The sequence below is a fragment of the Molothrus aeneus genome, chromosome 10, assembly GCF_037042795.1.
Source record: "Molothrus aeneus isolate 106 chromosome 10, BPBGC_Maene_1.0, whole genome shotgun sequence".
Taxonomy (NCBI): Eukaryota; Metazoa; Chordata; class Aves; order Passeriformes; family Icteridae; genus Molothrus; species Molothrus aeneus.
In genome coordinates, this window is record NC_089655.1 from 14,542,160 (window position 1) to 14,562,288 (window position 20,129).

At 48.2% G+C, this 20,129-nt stretch overlaps 1 protein-coding gene across 1 annotated transcript in view; it reads right to left on the reverse strand.

Moving 5' to 3' along the window:
- Positions 1-19,716, reverse strand: part of CCDC50 (coiled-coil domain containing 50) — a 41,774-nt gene extending 22,058 nt beyond the window's left edge. Inside the window, exons 1-3 of the mRNA XM_066556761.1 lie at positions 19,607-19,716; positions 2,810-2,872; positions 1,350-1,479 (exon numbers count right to left, since the gene is read on the reverse strand). Of these exons, the coding sequence (XP_066412858.1) occupies positions 1,350-1,479; positions 2,810-2,872; positions 19,607-19,655 (242 nt within the window). The 5' untranslated portion in view covers positions 19,656-19,716. The remainder of the gene's footprint in view (positions 1-1,349; positions 1,480-2,809; positions 2,873-19,606) is intronic.
- Positions 19,717-20,129: the final 413 nt, after the last annotated feature.

Sequence of the window (20,129 nt, forward strand, 5' to 3'; positions counted from 1 at the left end):
TTTTACAGAGTCCTACAACAAGAAAATTGTTTGCAGCTCCCAGTAAGTAACAAAGAAGAATCATGTCTGCCATACAAAATCAATTTTTATGTTGTCATTTACTGACTCACATCTCTAATTGGTAATAAAGAAATAAAACTATTGAAAAAAGCACAGACTTGAGAGATACATATGTACACAAGGTCTGTCCCAGTGTGCTGGGAACATTGAAAACAGTGGCTCATCTGTCACGCCCCAGCTTCAAAGCTTTCATGAGCTGCTGCTTTGAAGCCAGTCCTGTATCTCCCACATCTGCAACACAGAGCTCTTCTGCTCTGTCACTGGTCCTGCCAGATGAGCTACCCAGGCTCTGTGATCCACCACCAACTGCACCTAGTGGGTGGCATTCCAGAACCCAACAACAGTCAGGAGGCAGCACAGCTGCTGGGAGATGCATCCTGCCTTGCAGACCTTTTATTTGCAGGTACCCCCATCCACCCACATCTCATGAGAGGGATCTGGCTGAGCCCTGTCCCATGAACCATCTGCTACATCCAGTGCTCTGCAAGTCCACTCTGGATTGGAAAGCACAGTTTGTTTTGCCCTGTGCTGCCATGTTTCACTTCTACATCAGCTCCACAGCTGAGAACCATGGCACACAGAGAGCCAAACCACAGACCACAGGGTTAAGATGTGGCATGTGGGGACTGAGCAAACCTGCAGAGCACACTGGATCAATCATTAAATGCCCTCCCACAGTTACTGCAGAAGTCAGTGACTGCAAGAGAGGCCTGTCCCCCAACACCCATCCCCATTGAGGCTCCCTGGAGCAGCAATTTCCCTTCCCAGGTCACTTCATGCTGAATAAATAGCTGCAAGCACACACAGGGGCTGTCAGTGCAGCAGGACACCAAAAGCATCACACCCAGCTCCTCAAAAGCATTCACCAGGCACAGGGCAAACACACCAATATCTGCAATTTCCACAGGACAGAGATTCCCCGTAGCACTGGGTACTTCTGTGGCACAGTTCCTTCAGTCTCAGACTTCAGCCAGGGACAAGGTCAACACAAGTGGCCAAGTTACCCCATTTTCACAACAAGCAGTAGAATGGGAAGGCTCCTTCTCATGGACAAGCAACAGTATCTAAGGCAGGATGGGCTCCAAGACCACCTGCTCCCACACTGCTCTCATTCCTCTGTGCCAGAGCCTGGTATCACTACTTTCACAGCAGTGGACAGCCAAAGAAAAAAAGAAACAAAAGCAAAAGGCTGATGAACCCCACACACTGCCAAATCAAAGCAGCTGCTATTAGTACTCTGACCAAATGGGACTAGCATTCCCATTCCAAGATCTCCAGCACAAACTCACAAGTCTTTTTGGTGTTTCTGGATTTGAGCACGGGCTTTCTTATCCTCCTCTTCTTGCAGTTGCTTGGCCATCTGCAAGTCATGTTGCACCAGACGATTACGCTGAACATTTGTGGCCAAGTGATGCTCAACTGGAAATAAACACAGACAAGAACCCTCAAATCAGGCTGCAGAACTTCACTGAGTGAACAAGATAAACCAAGTGGGAGGGAGATTCCAGCCCAGAAAGGAAGACAGATCTTGGCAGGGAAACACCAAGCAATCTCTCTAAAGGTGGGAAAGTCCTGAACTGAAATTATGCTAGCAGCTTGAGATTGCCTCTTTTCAGCACTGAGGGGGCTGTATACGGGTCTGATACCAAAACAAGTTCTGCGTATTTTAAACACATCCAGGTTTATAGGGAATGGTTTTTAGGCTTTGAATTTCATTCTCTGACCACAGAAAATCAACACAGACAAATGAAGGGGGTCTGGGAGGGACCACTAGAGGCCAGTGAGGATGAGCTGAACCTAAACCACTTATTATGGATACTTTTCTAATTTGTTTTCAATAACCTCTACAGAAGAAAACTCCTCTCACTCTCAGCAGAATCAGTTCCAAAAATCTCCCTACCTTTATATTTAGCAACAGAGCAACTTAGTGCTCCAGTGAGTCCTTTACCATACATGGATATTGCCTGCCAGAAAAAATGGCTACATGAGCTGCAGCCCAGAGTCCTCTTTAATTCAATGGTGTCAGGTTCCAGCACCAAGGGCATGAGCAGCTGCACCCTTGGTGGAGCAGCAGGAACGGCATTAGCACCTGGTACTGGCAGATACCAAATCCATGAGAAGCTGATTAGAGAGGCCACCACACCTGAAACTACAACATAAACATTCCCAAACTAAGCAGATAAGTAAAAAAAAAAAAAAAATTAAAAAAAAAAAAGCACCAGTCACTTTGCAGTTTCTGGCTGTCCTTTTTTTCCTCCTTTATAAACTCTTCTAGTGTACAGCTGCCCTACCTCAAAATGTCTGAAAAGGAAGGCTCCTTTCAAAAGGCAGACACTGCTAATTCTGAAATAAGTAAACAAACAGACTCTTGTGGTGGTACTTTAGGTCAGACTATAAAACTTGAAGCTTCCAAAATTGCTAGTCATTTCTAAAATCCTTGCACAGCAACAAAACCCCAAGTGCACTCCTACATGCAATTTTATCATAAATGGCATAAACAAACTTAACTCTAAAGGAGAGCACAAAACTGAAATATAAAATGCAACTATCTCTGGGGTACAATGTGAGCTGGAGCAGAGTGAAGTGTAGTGTTACAGGATAGTGAAGACAGCAATAATAAACTGTATTCCATTAAAAGGAAAAAAATTAAATAAAAGCAGGAAGCATTTTTCTTAGCAAAATCAAATAAAGCCAGCTATCTGCTGGGACAAGCTTGCTTCAGTTTGCTCTGAAGATTGTTGCTACTTACTCTCTTGTTCCTGTAAATTATGGGCCAAGGTATGATCTTCCAGAATAGCAAAGTCTCGACACACTGAACAGGGAAATAAAGTAAAGAGAATTAGCACCAGAAAAACAAAAAACAAACAAAAAAAGCATCAAACAAGCTATGGTAGTCAGGGAAGCATGTGAACTTCTGACAGCTTCTACTAGCCAAGGTCTGGAATTGTGGTTTTCCCCCACTCCTATCATCATGTCTATTTTTGTGTGCGTTTATTTCTTTGTCCTTGTTGGCATAAAATGCCTTCTCCACTCTCCCCTCAACCTCCATTTCAAGAACAGAATAGTCCATGCTACCACTGGATCAGACCTTATGTACAAAGCTCTGCATTCCATTCCAACAGAATATCTATTATATATTTTTACCAATGCCCACATTGACTGCATCCAGCTAAAACCAAGGGCAGGCATTTGTGTTTACTGTGACTTTCTGTGCCAGGTTAAAGAGTCTGAGAATAGGATTTTCATGGCACAAAGGGCAGGTGCACACTGGCACCTCTCCAAAGCTGAGCAGACTGAGCTCCATGGCTCTCACAGCATTTCTCTCAAGGCATTTCTACCAGCTCAGGTATCATTTCCAGTTGTTTCTTGTAAGCTTAATTGACTGTCTAAAAGCAGATGCTGGATTTGCACCTAGAACCCAGATATGGGATCAGTCACAGCATTATGGGCAGGGATAACTACAGCTTCTTCAAAAGATGCTGAAAATGACCTTGAGACAAGTGAAATGGGAAACAGATGAACTCCCTTTGGCACCAGTTTAAAAGCAGCAGATTTTTGCCAATGCCTACCACTTTCCCACTTGAACTTTCAAAGGAATGCTCTACCTGCACTGTAGAAAAACACCAGAGTACATTTTTAATTTGTTATGCTAGGCAGTAGGGCAACAAAACACAAGCCACATACATAGGGATAGGGACAGACACACAGCATCAGGCTCAGCCTTTTGGTGGCAGGTTCACAGCAGCTCCTCTGTGAACCAAAGACAGTGACCTGTCCCCCCAGACTGCAGAACGGGGCCCCTCTTCACAGATCTGCCAGACCTGGGGTTTCTGCCTGCTTTGAGGGGAGTTTTAGGCAGTGGCACCAAAAATATACACTATAGAGGTCTGTCATTTATTTTTCCCTCAATGTGACAAGCTAAGAAGCTTAACAGCACCCACAGAGGGGAATATCTCCCACTTGAAACACATCACAAAGCAGAGAACTACAAGGTGCTTCTGAAGCCACAGAGGGAAGTACAAACTCCTCCTGCTGCACTCCACTGGCAAAACCTCTGGGGAAGACCAAGATTTCTCTTTAGCAGAGCACAGGCACAGCCTAAAAGATAAACTGAAAATAACCCCAAAACCCCCAGAATGCATGAAAAGTACAAGGGGAATTTATGAGGATCCTGTTTGTGAAAGGGTTCAGAGTCAGAAAAGATAAAACATTTCCACTGCCACAAAGGAAATGAGAAAGCAGCTGCATTTCCTAAGCCATGATCCCACAAGCCTTCCCTCTTCTCACAGATGCACATGCTCCACTAGAGAAGCATCAAGACATTACTCCACACCCAGGTATCCTCACAAAATACCTGGAAGAGTTTCTAGTTGTCTGTACCAAGAGATCAGACAATGCTTTACCATAGTCAATTGAGTTTTTGGTTCAGTCTGCACTGAAAGGTGTTTTAGGATGACAAAAGCCCCTAACAGCCAGAGCAACGCTTCAGGGAAGGACAGTGACACGCAGCAGGGTGGAGATGAGGACAAAGGTTACAGTTATATGATCCCACAGTGGCCCACTTTAAGCATGAATAAATCTGGATGGTGTAATTAAGGTTTTGCCGTTGCTTTTTTTCATTGCAACTTCTTTTAAAAAAGGAAAGATGATATGAAACTCAATAGCATTGAAATGCTTCCAGTGGCCATTTCCGTAGAAAGAAAGAAATGTTGCCTTGAGGCACAGATCTGGAAAAGCCACAGCTGAGTCACATGCAGCAGTGCTATTCACAGGTGACAAACTGACAAACCCAGAGTGCTTGGTGGTCACCAACACATGCTTTTCACAGGATAGGGCAAGGGAATCTTGCCCTAGAGACTAATTCTGTGATCCCTGCTGAATACTGCTTCAGCTTCCTAGAACAATTGTGGAACAACCACCTTCTGCTCACAAGAAGCATCATCTGGCTTGCTCAGTGACTGGGCCAAGAAGCACATATAGGCCAGAGTACCCTGGTGCAACTTCCAGCTCCTGACCCAAAGCCACCTAGGTCCAGTGCCATCCCTAAGATGGCCACACAGCGCCCAGACCTGGGGCTGTGCCCTGCCACCGCCTGTCCCACATCCACACAACACTCACAAAGCAAGTGGGAATGCTGCCCTGGGATGAGCCACCAAGTTGCAGGGCTTAGACACGAATAGAGGAGCTGGGTCTTAAGCCAGTGATATTGACAGAGAGAGGGAAGCTGGACAGTTACCAGTGATATGCACACTGGAAACTTCTCAGTGTCTGGGTTCCCTGGTGCTCCCATCTCACAGAGGACAGACACAGCATGGAGCAGACTGGTGGGGCAGCAGAAAGCCTTGGGTTTGTTCACACATTTGGAATTATTTAGCATTGCTGGAGAAGCTGCACACACTCTCCTGTTACAAACCCAAGCAGACAGCTTGAGCACACAGCCCTCTCTTTGTGCTGCTGTGGCTGCTGGCAGGGCAGGCAGCACAAGAAAACCTTTCGTCACTGTCAGAAACTTGGCTGGGCTGGCTGCCTCCAACTCATCTGAGCACATTATCCTCAAGTCCCATCAGCCTGAGAACAACGTGCTAAGGAAGATGAGAACATCCCATCAGGAACACAAGGAAGCACTGTCAGCCAGCCAGGTGGCAAAGGATGGGAACACCTGCACCTCCCTGGCAGATTTGGGGCTGATGGCAGTGCAGAACATTCCCTCACAATCAGACCCAGTACCCATGGCACCGAGCCAAGCATGACAGCAGCTGCAAGAGAGGCCAAGGAAACCAATCCTTGAAGACTCACATCCAACAATGAGGCAACTATGAAATTACTGGAGATGTGGACAGGCCAGCCATGGTCTGAAATGAAGTTTCATCAGCACTAGTTCTCATTCCCTGCCCAGTCTCAGCAGGGTACAGCACAATCATTACTAGGTTCTGTGTACCCTGGGTTTGTGCTGAGAAATAGGATGGCCCCAAGGACAATAGACTCAATTTCTCCTCTCTGAGAGGCTTTGTATTTAAGAGAAAAGAAATCCATTTCCTTGCTCCCTAACTGTATGTCTAAAAAATGAAAGGTGAGATTAATATTACTTTCACTGTTGCAAATTAACTTGACTTCCCATGCCTGGGCCCTGGCTGGGAGCCACCAGGCAGTCAAACAAGCAGCAGGGGTGCAATGAGAGCAGCTACAATTGGCAAGTCCAGCGAAGCATGGAACATTCACAACAGGTTTACCAAGTCTGATTGAGCCAATCTACCTTGGCACAGCAGGGAGCAGACCAGGAATACACTCTGGCACAGCTGTCAATAAAGAAATGCCTGCCCAGGAATCCCAGTGGCTGCTATGGCCAGCAGTGCTGCCAGCTGGGGAGGATGAGGGCAGAAGAATCAACCTTAACAGTGATAGGATCCAAAATTCATGCATGGAAGAGGGAGCTCACTTGTCTTGAGGAATCCCTGAGAGCCGCTCTGCAAGCTCCAAGCACAGATCTGCTCCTCTGGTAGTTCTCACTGGAAATATGCCTTTTGTGTATTGGTGCATCCGAGGCTCTTGGAAACATGGCTGCAGCCCTGCCTTTATGGCTGACATAACAAAGTCCCTAGGTACAACAGTTCAGCAAAATTTCATTAAATAACCTCTTCCATTTTACATTTTGCCATTTTACATTCTGCCGCCCATAAAACTAACTTTCTCCAGCATTACCTCAGCTCCACAGCTCAGCATTTTTAACACCTCAAACTGTCTCAAACAGATCAAGATAACCACAAGGAAGGAGCAAAGGCACTCTTAGATGTTGCTAGTGATACTCAGGTGTGTGCCAAAGAAGTAGGTAACACCCAGGAACGGGTGCTGTGGTGCACCCATTGTGTCTCAACAAGAGGTCAGCCCCTACTGGCTTTTCATGTAAGGTTCACAGCAAAACACCCCCCTCACTTCTGCCTGAAGTCTTAGATCATGATTTGACATCCACTGTGGGTCCCAAGGGCCCCTTGGTTCACGTGGCCCATGTAACGTGTGCAGTATCCATGCCAGTTCAGTGACCCAGGCAGCACAGATGCATGTTCCAAGCATTTCCTTTTGGGTCTTAAAACCATCCCCACCCCCTCCACTCCCAGCATTTTCCCGACAGCACTGTGTGCTGGGTAATTCACAAAACAAACTAGGTGTGAGTCATGCTTAGTTCAGAGCATCTGCAGCTCTTGAATTCTAATCTAAATGACAGGAGGGAGAGAAAAGACAAAAGTAACATGAAAAAGCAGTATCATCAGCTAAAAATCAGTTTTAGGCCTACAGAGCTGATAAATTAATGGCAAGCATCAAATGCAGCCTTTTACAAGCCAGCAGTCTCAGGAGAATGCCTGAGTTCTGTAGAGTCCTGCAGATTAGAAAGCAAGATGGGATCTCTTAGAGACTTACCAGCAGGGACTGGTCAGGCCACTCCAAGACAGATAAGCCTTCAAAATCTGGGAATTATTTCCTTGAAACAAAGCCAACCTGACCAAGTAGTCACCCAGCTGGAGGTGAAGAGCTGCCCTGAGGGCAGATAAAACATGCAACTGGGACGTTTTCTTCGCAGCCCCAGCAGAGCTGCTCTGTGAGATACATGGCCCAGGCTGAGCAACTCCCATTTCTGCCCTGCCTCTCCCATCACAGCAGGAGCTCCTGCTACCACACATGGGTGCTGACAGAGGCTGGATAGGACATGTCTGGCTGCTGCAGTTACACAGATGACATTCCCAGGGCTTTGCTCACCAGGCCTCATCATGCCAAGGAAATCAGAAAATCATGCAGGAAGAAGGTGGATCCCAGACAGAGGGCAGGTCGGGGCAGTCTGAGAAAGGGAACAATTTCTGCTCCTCAGCCACAGCACCAGAGCATCACACACAGCTGGGAGCTATGAGGCAGCACAAGGAGACTGGGTAACTCTGTGGGGAACCAAACTGAAGGGTCTCAGCCTAATTCTCAAAAATGTAAACATGCAAAATAATAATAATTAAAAATAAATAAACCACCAAACCACAATGTTTTTTTTACTAGCAGTCTTGGCCTGGAAGCTAAGAACATCTTGGGATTTGGGAAGGAGGTTATCCTCTCTCCTCTAAGCTAAATGCCTTGAGGTCAAGGCCATGAGATTTTTGTGCTCTGTCTGCACCTTTCTCCAACATTAAGCTCTCACCTGCCTAACAGTGCTTTAAGAAGGAAGACTGCATTTTGGAATCAAACCCTCAGAACTTCATTATATTTTTTTAAGCTGCCTTGAGAGAGAAATGATCAACGTTCACAAAGTGCCTTCTCCAAGGCTACTAGTTTGGCCGTCTCACTTCTGTAAAGAAGCCTGCACACTGTACCACAGACCAGTCCCAAAGCTGAGAGAGTATCTGCTGAAGACCTCAAAGCAGAAGATGATGTGCTTGCAGTGTAAACAGGAAGCTGGAGATACTCAAGATAGTGGAAAAAATAGCACAAGACACCTCAAAAGGTTATCCTTTGAGCAAGTCCCAGCCACAAAATTCGGTAAGATTTATCATTCTGCTTTTCTACAGAAGGCTGCCATGTTTTTCATCACTGGATAATTCCACCCTACCTGGTTTCATCTGCAATGTTTCTAAATAAGAGCAAGTCTTCTTATTCCCAAAGCTTAAAACACAACCCATAGGGTGAGAATAATAAAGACCATCTCTTTGACTTCCAGAAGAAAATGCTGAGTAGGTGCATTTCAATCACAAAATCCTAGAATAACTTATGTTGAAAAAAACATTAAGTCATCAAGTACAATCACTGATCTGGCACTGCCAGGTTCACCACTAAAGCATACCCCTTAGTGCCACATATACACATCTTTTTAGCATCTCCTAGAATGGAGAATCTCCCAAATACCTTCCTGTTTCGACCACTGGTCACCCTTATGCTGAAGATGTTTTTTTTTTAACATCCCATATAAACTTCCCCTGACAGAACTTGGGCCAATTCCTCTTGTTCCATCACTTGGTACTTGGAAGAAGAGGCCAATGGCCACCTGGCTGCAACCTCCTGCCAGGGACTTGTAGAGAGCAATAAGGTCAACCCTGAGTCCTCTTCTCCAGGCTAAACACCCCCAGCTCCTCAAGGACTTGTGCTCCAGACCCTTCCCAGCTTCACTGCCCTTCTCTGGACTCATTCAGCACCTCAGTGTCTGTGCTGTAGTGAGGGGCCCAGAACTGAGCACAGGATTTGAGGTGTGGCCTCACCAGTGCCCAGAACAGGGTGATGGTCACTGGCCACACCATTGCTGATCCAGGCCAGGATGGCACTGGCCTTCTTGGCTACCTGGGCACACACTGGCTCATGTTTAGCAGGCTACTGACCAGCACCCCCAGGTTCTTTTCCACTGGGCAGCTTTCCAGCCACTCTGTGCCAAGACTTTTACATGTACCTAAAAATGGCATTGAGCCTTAAGAAGTAATGACATTCCATGCTTTAAAAATTCACCCTTTTCAGCCATGTCCAGTTGGGTCCCTAGACACAGAATACCCTGAGTCATTAGAACTGTCCAATACTCCCAAGTCCTACAGCCAACATTGCTGTTACAGCTGCTGCTTTCTATTGTAGGGGCTCAATAAACAGAATACATTAACACTTTAAAGCAGGGAGCAGATAGATGATGCAATATGTGTTAATGTCTGCAAGTCATCACCTGCCAGGCTCAGAACACCAATCTCTGCAGAAATTTCTTGATTGCCCCAGTGTCCATCTACCTGTCCAGGACTTCCTACACCCAAAAGACCACCAGTGAGCTCAGCCATTGCATTGTGGACCCGCCAGTAACACCCAGGTGGGTCTCTACCACAAAAACCTCAAGGTAAGGATGGCTTGGCTGGTTTGACACCACAGTCAAACAGCAGACCTCAGGCAGCCAAACACTTCACTCACAACATCTGAGACTGTAACTGAGTCTGTGTATGGAAGAAGATAATCTCAATCATCAGCGAGAACAAAAGCTGTTTGTGTAGTTCATCCTGTCCAGCATTGGACACAGCTTCAGTTGACTCAGCTAATACCACATGTGCAAATGGAACAACCAACAATAAAGGCAGGGAGTTTTCCTAGAAGTCAGTTTTAACCACTACCTCCCAACCATGGACCACAGCAAAACAAACAACACTTGACTCCAACAGCTGTGCTTTACCCTTTACCCCAAAGGCAAACTACCATACACATCACTGGAGAGCAGGGCTGGAGTTGCCTTCACCAGGAGAGGTCAAAATCTCTGGCCCACACAGGCCCCATGAGCACCACTGTAACTGTACAACACACCTTTAGCTGTGCCCCATGGATCACATGATACCCCTTTTCTCAAAGGTTTTTTGGTTTCTTTTGCAGACAGAATGTCATGGCACCTTTAAACCCAGCTTTAAACTCAACACCACTCATTTAAATTGGTGTAGGGGAGGGGTAATAGAAAAAGAGTCTTTTATCAAGTGCAACTCAAAACAGCCACCCACTCAGAAAACTGCTGGGGCATGGAGCTTGCATCTCAAGAGATTTACACCATATGTACACTCCCTTATCCCACACCCATCTCCAATAGCAATCACTGTATTCCGTTGTTTTATCTGTTTAATTCAGCTTTTATTTCAGCATTTTAACTAATTTTGCACCACACAAAACTTTCGGAAGGACACACTCAGTTTCCTGGATAAGCAAAATTTCTGTTCTCTTACACACACTAAGTTTCCCAGATAGGCAAAACTTCCATTCTCTGATGAATGCACAGCTAAACTCCTTGTTCAGTTCAGCAGTTTCTCTGCAGAGAGCTGGCAGGCCCACTTTGTGGTTCAGGATGGCTTTCAGGAGCCATGGCACCCTGGATTGCAGATATTTCACCAGCATTTCTCAGCCCTCAGGCTGTGGTGAATAACCTCACACAGCAGCTCCAAAGAGGCAGCTGGGAGCAGAGATAATGCAAAGTGTCAGCTCTCACAGGGTTCTCCTCTAGCTTAATCCTGAAAGATAATGTAGAAAAATACAAGGGAGACAGGATGCAAAAAGGGAGGTTTGAACACCCCTCTGGTGCAGCTTCATGCCCTGACTCAGTTTAGTGACTGCTTTACAAAAGGCTGACTGCTGGAAACCTCACACCCACACAGAAGCTGCCAAGTGCCAAAAAAAGGTTCAAGTTCCTCTCTCTAACCCCACAGCGTGCTTTTACATGACAGTGACCTGCAGTTGTACAGAGAAACAATAACCTCTGGAAAAAACGAGCAGAATAAAGAGTCCCCAGAGATGCCACCTTCTCTTCAGCCTTTGGATGACTAGAGCCAACCCTGAGACTGCTCCATGGCTTGTAGCTAAACCAGAGCTGCAGCTGAAAGGACACACCACAGTGGCAGTGCACATTCAAACAGCCAGGTTTTATTCCTCCAGATCACATACTAAGAGAAGCAAAGCTCCAGCAGGATGGGCCTCTGAGCAGCCTCCCCTGCCAGCTGCAGCATTCGAAGCAGAAGGTATCTGAACTAAGCCTGCAGTCAGCTCCAATTCTTGCACAGATTCCCATCAGCTTCCTTTTCCCTAGAAAGGTGGCTGCTAGGATGCAAGCAAAGACTCCTGTCAGCCACCCGTTCAGCTGCTGCCAGCACTGCAAACTACTCTGCAAGAACAACTATCCTCTACCCAGCCAGCCGAGGTGGTTGGTTTGTTTCAAAACCCTTCTCTTTTGCTCCACAGCTCCTCACGGGTACTCTCCCCTCTCCCCCCTTGCTTCCCGCATTTAAGTTCTCCAGGTTTATTGGTCAGCTCTGGAACACAAAGTACCAAAGCTGGCCCCAGATCAGTCAAAATTCCACATCTATCTACAAGTCACAAATCAGTAAAGCTACAGCACTAACAATACATGTTCCCTTTCCTGTCACAACCTTGTGTTGGCAACACTGCCCTAAGTGCAACGACAGATTTAAAACCCTGGCATACAAGGGTAAAAATAAGTCTCTGACTTCTGAGACCAGATGGACAGGGAGGCAGAGCTCCCTGCATCATTTTGAAGCAAACTGCTTTGTGGCATCTGAGCCCACAGTTCATATACATTGCAAAGCATGAGGAAGAAGCAGGCTGGCAGCCTTTTCTCCTCTCCGAGAGCACTACATGAGCTCCAGGTCAGTAAAGGTAATTTTTTTTTTGCTTTGGGAACCGTATCACCTTCAGGTGATATTGCATACTCACAGCTTCTTAAAAACAAGAAAAAGTTAAAAAAAGAACAGTTAAATCAGGACCAAGTTAAGTTCACCTGTTACACAGCCAGAGTCAGTGCTGTGGGCAATGCCAGCTGCCTGGAATACCAGGTAAGTGAGCACTGAGCTGGAGACAAACCTGCTTTTTCCACCTTGCATCAGGGATGTGCGGAATCCAGGCAGGGCTGTGCAGCCCTAGCCAAGGACTCAGTCCTTCCAGCACTGCAATTAAGGTCAGGAGAGCTCAGCCTCTTCCCAACATCAACTTCCTCTGGAAACCTGGCGCCAGGCAGATGGCCTGCAGGAGAGCACAGCCCTGTGAACAGCAGAGCTCTCTGCCTGCCATGAAAACAGCCAACACCCTGGTGCCTTGGAAAATTCCCAGGCCTTCTCCGTGCTGTGCTCCACCACCTCACCTCAGCAGCACTGCCAAAGGCTCCAGGAGCTGCTGCTGAATTTAGGTCATAAATCCTTCCCGTGCCACCAGCCAGCACCTCAATAATAAAACTAATACCAGAGCAGAAGGAGAGGCCATTTCTTTGCACCAGGATGCTACAAGTAATGCTTGCTGTAACCAGAACAGATAGATATAATAAGCTGCTTTTGCAGTGCAAAGTCATTGTGCGGTGCAGAGATAGAGAAGCTCTCCATCCACACCAGGGAAGGCTTCCCTGAGCCAGACCAGCATTACCCCAAGCCATGTGCCAAGTCAGTGGCAACAGTCCCTCTGCAAGGACCATTTCCAGCCAGAGCACACTCCAGCCTCTTGTCCTGTCTGGGTGTAAAGAGCCAATGCTACACATATAATGCAGAAAGGAATTTAAACCCCTGCCTTCTCACTGCCAGGAAATACTCCTGTTTGCATAAACTTCCTTCCTCCCTTTTGTCCCATTACTTCTCATGTCACTCCTGTCAGTGTCCTTATGGAATGTCTGTGTCTCGGTGTTTTCAAATATTTCTTCACTTATGTCCTTTTCCCCTTTGTCATCACTTATTGAACACCACATACTGAGCCCACGTAACATTTCCCCTTAGAGTTGACTCCTCTGGTTACCAAGTTCTGGTTCAGCAGAAGGGCTCAGGAAAGGATGAACGAAAATGCACACAGGAACTCAGTTTCACTGCACATGGCTTGTCACACCTCTTTTGAAAAGGGAAGTGAAGAAAAGCGACTCACTCACAAACCACTTTGACTTTCTGTCCTGAAGAGCACATAATGCTGGGTGGAGCTACCAAGTGCACACAAACCAAACCTCTACCAGGCCGAAGACAAAAAGATCTCCCTATTTTAGTTTGGCTGACAGAGCATTGTGGCGGTGACATCGTGGGTTGGTGTGCAATGAAAATAACCATCAGCTGATCTTCAGGAGCCTAACACAAAATAATTGGGCAGGTGCAGATGGGCTGTGCTAGGCTCTGAGCAGGCTTTCATCTACACCTTTCTCCCCAGGGAGAGTAACACTTCTGGCAAACTTAATTCACAGGGTGCCTGGGCTTACAGGGTAAATTTTATGAGCACTAAGGCCTGAATTATCCCCTTTGCTCAAGGTAAGGTTCACAACAGCACTGCCTTGCACCCCTTACACAGCCAGCCTGATGCTGCACTCTCCTGTTCCTTTCCCAGCCCAGCTAAAACATCATCCCTGCAGCCATACAGTGTCAAGGCCACACAACACTCACTCAGTGAGCTGTGTGGTATCTTTTCAAGTACTGAGAAAGAAAACAGCAGGAAGGCTCCAATTTCTATTTCTCAAAAAAGAAGTAGAAATGAAATGTCAAGGGACCTTCACAAAGTCCTGTACATGTTCTGTGGAAAAGCCAGTGCTGTAAGGTGAACAGAGAGCATTGCTGACACACATCAGCCTCCAGGGAGACTGCAGCTTTCCTGGTGGAAATGTCCAGCAAACATGCCCTTTGCTCCCTGCAATGCAGCCAACCAGCAGTGAACAGCAGCTGTTGTTATCACCTTCTTGGAGAACAGCTGAAGGTCAAGCCAGCAGTGAGTGTCACACCAGAAAATGGACCGAAAGCTTCTTAAGTTTTAAGGCAATTTCACCAACAGACCAACCTCCTTCCTCAGCCCTTCAGCCTTCAAACCAGCACTACACAGGAGTAGCAGTGAAGGAGCAGGAAGCCAACCAGCTGGGGACACTCTGGAAAGGGGAGAAAGAAGCAGGCAAGGAACTTGTCACTTTGTCCTATAAATCAGCACATTCATGTGAACTGGATGACTCTGAGCAAGAAAAAGAAAGCTTATTCCAGCAAAACAGAAGTTTCACACAGCTCCAAGGCATATCCCATTGTTTTTCCAAGTGGGGTTTTTCTTGCACCAGAGAGAGCAGAACTGGCCTTTCCTGCTCCTTGCAGCAGCCATCTCCAACTCCTGCCTGGCATCCTCTGACGTTTCCCATGGCCACAGGAAATGAAAGATTAAACAGAGGCCCGTGGTGACCATAAACACACTGCTCAGTTGGGAGCATTCCCCAGAGACCAGCAATGGGTGATGGACCAAGTCACGATGTTGTATCGTAAACAGGAGAAAACCCCCCGCTGCTATCCCTGTATCCCCAGGAATCAGTGCAAAAATAGGATGTGTCCCCTCTTACCCCCATCCAAAAATCTGTCAGGAGCCAAGGAAACATCTCTGCAAAAAGCATCAATGGGAGTCTTGGGGTGTCTTTCTGCCAAAGCTTTTTGAGCAATCTTTTTGCCTCAGCAGAACCTCCCCAGCAGCTCACAGAAGTGTTAAGGATTTAGGGATGGAAGGAGGCAGACCTGTGCTTGTTCAGCTGCCTTTCAGAGCCAAGAGCATGAAATATGCTAATCCTGCCCATCTCTGCCAAGCACTGCAGACCCAGAACCACTGAATGCAAAATAAAACTTTCACCCAGCTTTAACCAGAAGTGAAATGAGTGCCACAGCCTCAGCTACAGAACTCATGCATGCTGGAAAAACAGATCTCCTATTACCCAGAAGAGCTGGATGTGAGCCAGTGACCTGTGTCTATGTCCCATCACTCTCCACCTCCCCGCTGCCCTCAAGCCATCCATCTTGCCTGAATTTCTCAGAGCCCTTAAACCCTTTAAGGAAGTCACAAAGCAGAAAATCATGATGCTGCAAGGAAAAATCCCAGCTGGAGCCAAAGGGCATGGGGCGGGTGGCTTCACAATGACCCGGCTGACCCTCAGCTGCTCTCAAAATTGTTGCCCTGATTATACTAATCCAGTTAAAGGCCAATGCTTCCTTCAGATGAATACAGCTGACAGCTCATCCCTCAAAACATTCCCCTGAAAAACCCCTAAGCAGAATCTTTCCTCATCAGACACCATGCCAGCCATTCACACTTCTTCAATCCTCTTCCACCTCTGACAGACATCAAATTTCTCCTGTCCACTCTCATGTTGCTGAGCACAGACAGGCACCAAAGGCCTCATAATAAGCCAATAACCTCAGTCTGCTCCATGGAAGCCTGACACATTGCACCTCAGACCTCATCCCCCTCCCCAGTCACTGGGAGGGTCAGTAGCCAGGAGGTTTTTATTGCAGGAGTCTCAGCAGAGGTCATGTTAAGCTGCAGAGGTCAGCAGAAAGGTCTGTAGCTGGGAGGAAGAGGAAGACTGATGCTAACAGCAAACTTTTATTCAATTTATGCTAAGGCAAAAGAGAGCCAGCCAGACTGCCTGCCCCAGAGAACACCTTGCCAAGACAGAAAATATTCAAGCTCTTCCTGTTTCCCCAAGGTCACAGTCAGAGCTGTATCTTTTACTACCACATTCTGGATACTGGCCTCTCGGGCAGCAGATTACAACCAGCAGCATTTGAATGTACAGCTCCCAAAAGTCAAATCAGGTGCTGAACAAAGAATAGGAAGCAGTGTGAGTGTTGTTGTATCTCTCCATGCACAGGTGCCACAATCAGCCTTTGTCAAGGCTGGAGCTCCAGACAGTAGTGGCAGGGTCAGTTCTAATCATCAGCCCAGACATACTGCCCTTGCATTTCCTTACAGTACTACTGAAAATAAAATTCAATAAAAACACTTCACCCACTGCAAATTTCCACAGTTCTCCAGAGCTGCACACTACTGGGGCAGAGTTCAGAGTCCTCCCCCATCCCACCCCTCCCTTTTCTCTCCTCACAGAGGATTCAAACTAGTAGGAAGATGAGGAGTCCCTGGGAGAATGCCTGGACCTCGTTTTCTTCTGCTGCTGCCAACAACTGATGACTCTTGGAGACTGCAATGGATGAAGGACTGAGCCTCAGCCTGAGTAGGCAGGCATTCCCTTCACAAAGATGTTGCCCCAGACCTTTGGCAAGGCAACAGCAGACAGGACCACAGGTACATCCTCCAGAGGAGTATGGTTTGCACAGCTCCAAAACACCTCCCTTGCAGCTCAGCCTGCCTGCATGAAGCCAGAAATGCCTCTCAAGTCCAAGGGCTCACTCACAGCTGAGTGCCAAAAGAGGGTGGAGCCCTTCCCAAACACAGCTCCCAGGAATGCATCAGGTCACAAGAGATGAGAGGCAGTTAGAGATCAAGCAAAGCCCAAGACAGTTTCATTTGCTTTATAAGTAGCTAATAAAAATAATGTTTCTAGGATGTTTTTATAACCAAAAGGCACACAAATGAGACCTCTAGTAAAAAAGATCTACACACACAAAGCTGAGCAATCTCCTGAGGTAGGTCAAAAGAGCAAACAGCAAAGGCTGCTTTGTGAAAAGCAAATATGCCACAGACACTTGGGAGATGAACAGAAATGCAGGCAGAGAAGCACAGGCCACAGATTGCAACTAACACCAAAACAAATAACTTACACGAGGTTTACTGACCACAGAGGTCAGATCCACTCTGCTACTAATGGAAAAATGGGTCTGTGACACCAGGCTGCAGCAGCAAGGTGTAGTTCATACTAGGAAAACTGTGTTTTGAGGGTGTATTTTACACCAGTAAACCCCTGCCCACAAAATAAACTGGACCAGGTGAAGTGGTTTTCACCAGCAAAATGCCATCCACCTCAGGCCTTGAGCTGATATAAATGCTTTTAGAGATAAAAGAGGAAAGTAAACACAAGAAGCAAGACCTCATAGAGCACCTAGCTACAGTTATCAGATCTTCACTGCCATCGCTGCACCGGAATGATCCCACTTTTAGAACAGCTTTTGAGATCAGTCCTGAAAGACAGGGAGAACTCGGACATAACACCTCCTCCTGAAGCAGAGTTGGTGAAGAACAAAGTACTCAAACCAAAAGGTTCTTCATTGTTAATGAATGACTAAGCCGACCTTTACCCTAAACAAAGCAAGGGAATGCTTTTTCCAGAAAGATCAACACTGATTTCTCTATCAGGAACAATAAATATTTCCCTCCGTATGGCAGGCAATGCTTTTCTTTCCTTGGCTGGCATTGACACAGAGCACGAAAAGACCTAATCCAAACCATAGCTCAGTCTCAACACTTTCCAAAACAAAAACAAGTGATGCCATCAAACTAAAAGCGTGACACATGCCTGAGGCTTTGCAGAACATGGCTCAAACCTCATCTACTTTGCACGTTGCTCTGGCACACTACTATAATCCCACTGCTATCAAGTAACAACAGATCGTAGTAACAGGACACTCTCGAAGCTTAATCCACACTATACCATAGGTGCAAATTTCCCAGGGACTGGTTGAGTTACAGTGTAACACTGTTCATGTACTTTCATTCACAATGTAAACGACCTCAGCTCAGCCCAGTTAGTCCAATTCAAAAACTAATAAAGGCAAATCAAATCCAGCCCACTTGAATTGTGAATGTAAGCATCTACACAGGGATTTAATTCACTTTAATCAACTACTGGAAAGGTTAATTGGATTCATTTTCTTGAGTTACCAACCATGTGTGGACAGACTCTAAGGATGAGATCTTGACCACACTAAAATGCCCAATAACAGTTCTGCTAATGACTTAACAGGAGGAATATTAACCCCTAAAACATCAGCTTCAGCTTTTGTTCCAGTAACACTGAGTGAAGCATTAAAGGATGACATACGGTCAAAAGGAAACCCCAGCTGCCTGTGCAGAAACAGGTTTTCTGCTCTTGGCCAGCTAAATCATCGAATTCACAACTGCTGTTTTGTAAGAATTGAAATTTGAAAAAAAAATCACCAGTGGGAAAAGAAACAAGTTTAAGGAAGTTTGGGTTTTTTTAGGCAGGAAACCATTGCTCTCTATTATTAGAGAGTAAATCTAAACTAACTTGATTATGACAGAGCTTCTACTGGTTTATATCACAAATCACTATCAGAAAGAACAAACTATCTCTTACAAAGCTTTCTAAACCCAAAGCAGCTCCAGGGCACATTTAATTGAGCTCAAAGGCTCACGTGTGAGGCAGGCACTGTGCTAGCAGGGAAGCCGAGGCCTGACAGAAGGTGAATCCGTGCTCTGAGCACAGGCCAAGCCAGCGGGACCCCTGGAAGCGAGGGGGGCACGGGGGGTCTGCGGGGCGGGAGCGGCTGCTTGGCGCTCCCAAGCCCAATGCAGGCCAGTCTTCATAAAAACCAGTAGGTTAATTGTTTGTAACCGGGGCCTCAAAATCATCAGTCCCCCTCAAATCGCCAAATCTGTGGATATCCACAGCTCTACTCCCATAATTTTAACAACGGCCCGAGCGGAGTCTCCGACCCCGGCCGAGCCGTAACTGCCAGGGACAGACGGACGGACGGACAGACAGACATCGCTGCTGGTCCATCTCCCGCAGGGTGCCCCGGCTGCCTCACCCGCCGGGGGAGCGCAGCCCCGGCCGGCGCCCCCAGCCCGGCTGCCCGGGCGCGGCGGGGGGAGCGCGGCGGCGGCGCCGGCGGCAGCCTCGGCCCCGGCGCAGACAAAGGGCTGCGCCCTCCCTCCCCCAGCGCCGCTCCTCGCTCGCTGCTCCCGGGGAGCAGCGGCGCTGCCAGCCCGACCCCCGCCGCTCTGCCGGGGAGGGGAGCCGGAAGCGAGGCCAGCAGAGCGGCCACGGCTCCCTGTCCAGCCACTGCGGCTCTGTCCAGCCCCTGCCGCTGCTCCGCCGCCGGCCTCCGCCTCTCGTCCCCTCCCGCCACCCGCCGGACATCCCGCACCGGCAGCGGGACAGCCCCGGGCACCCCGGGGCCACGGCCGGAGCACGGAGCGCCCCGTCCCCTCCCGCTGACCCGGCTCCCCGCCAGCGCCGCGAACCGCAGCGGCGCCTGGAAATTGTAAAATGATAACGCTTAAGAAAAACCACCCCAAACCAACAGTTTCTCTCCTTGCCTCGCTCCCATTTCCCCCACGCCGCCCCGTCCCGGCCAGCGCCCCCTCCTCCCCGCGCCGGGGTGAGCCGCACCTTCCTTGACTCCGGGCAGCTTGGAGTGGTCGATGCCGATGCCGGCCATGGCCGGGCCCGCGCCCCGCTGAGGGCGGCCCCGCTGAGGGCAGCGCGGCGGTGCCGCCCGCGCCCCGCACCACAAAGTTGGGAGCGGATGGAGCCGGCGCGGCCGGGCCGTACGGCGCGGGAGAGCGGACAGAAAGCGCCGGGCGGGGCGGAGCGGGGCCGCCTCGCCGCCCCTCGCCCCCCTTCCGGGGAGGCGGACGGGGGCGTCCCGGGCTGCTTCCCCCTCCCCTTCGCCGGCGGGGCTCGGGCAGCAGCTCAGCGGGACGGGCAGCTTCCGAGGGCAGTTATTAAAACATTTGGGGTTTATTATTGTTACTGTTATTATTATTGTTTTATTGTTTGGCGGGGTGTTGGCTTCTTTGAGGCCACGCCGGGAGGCCGGGGCTGCTGTCAGAGCTCACGGATAGCTCCACTCCCCCGGCGCTCTCCCGTACCGGGTCCGGCTGCCTGTGCCCCTCATCCCCAAAGCAGCCAC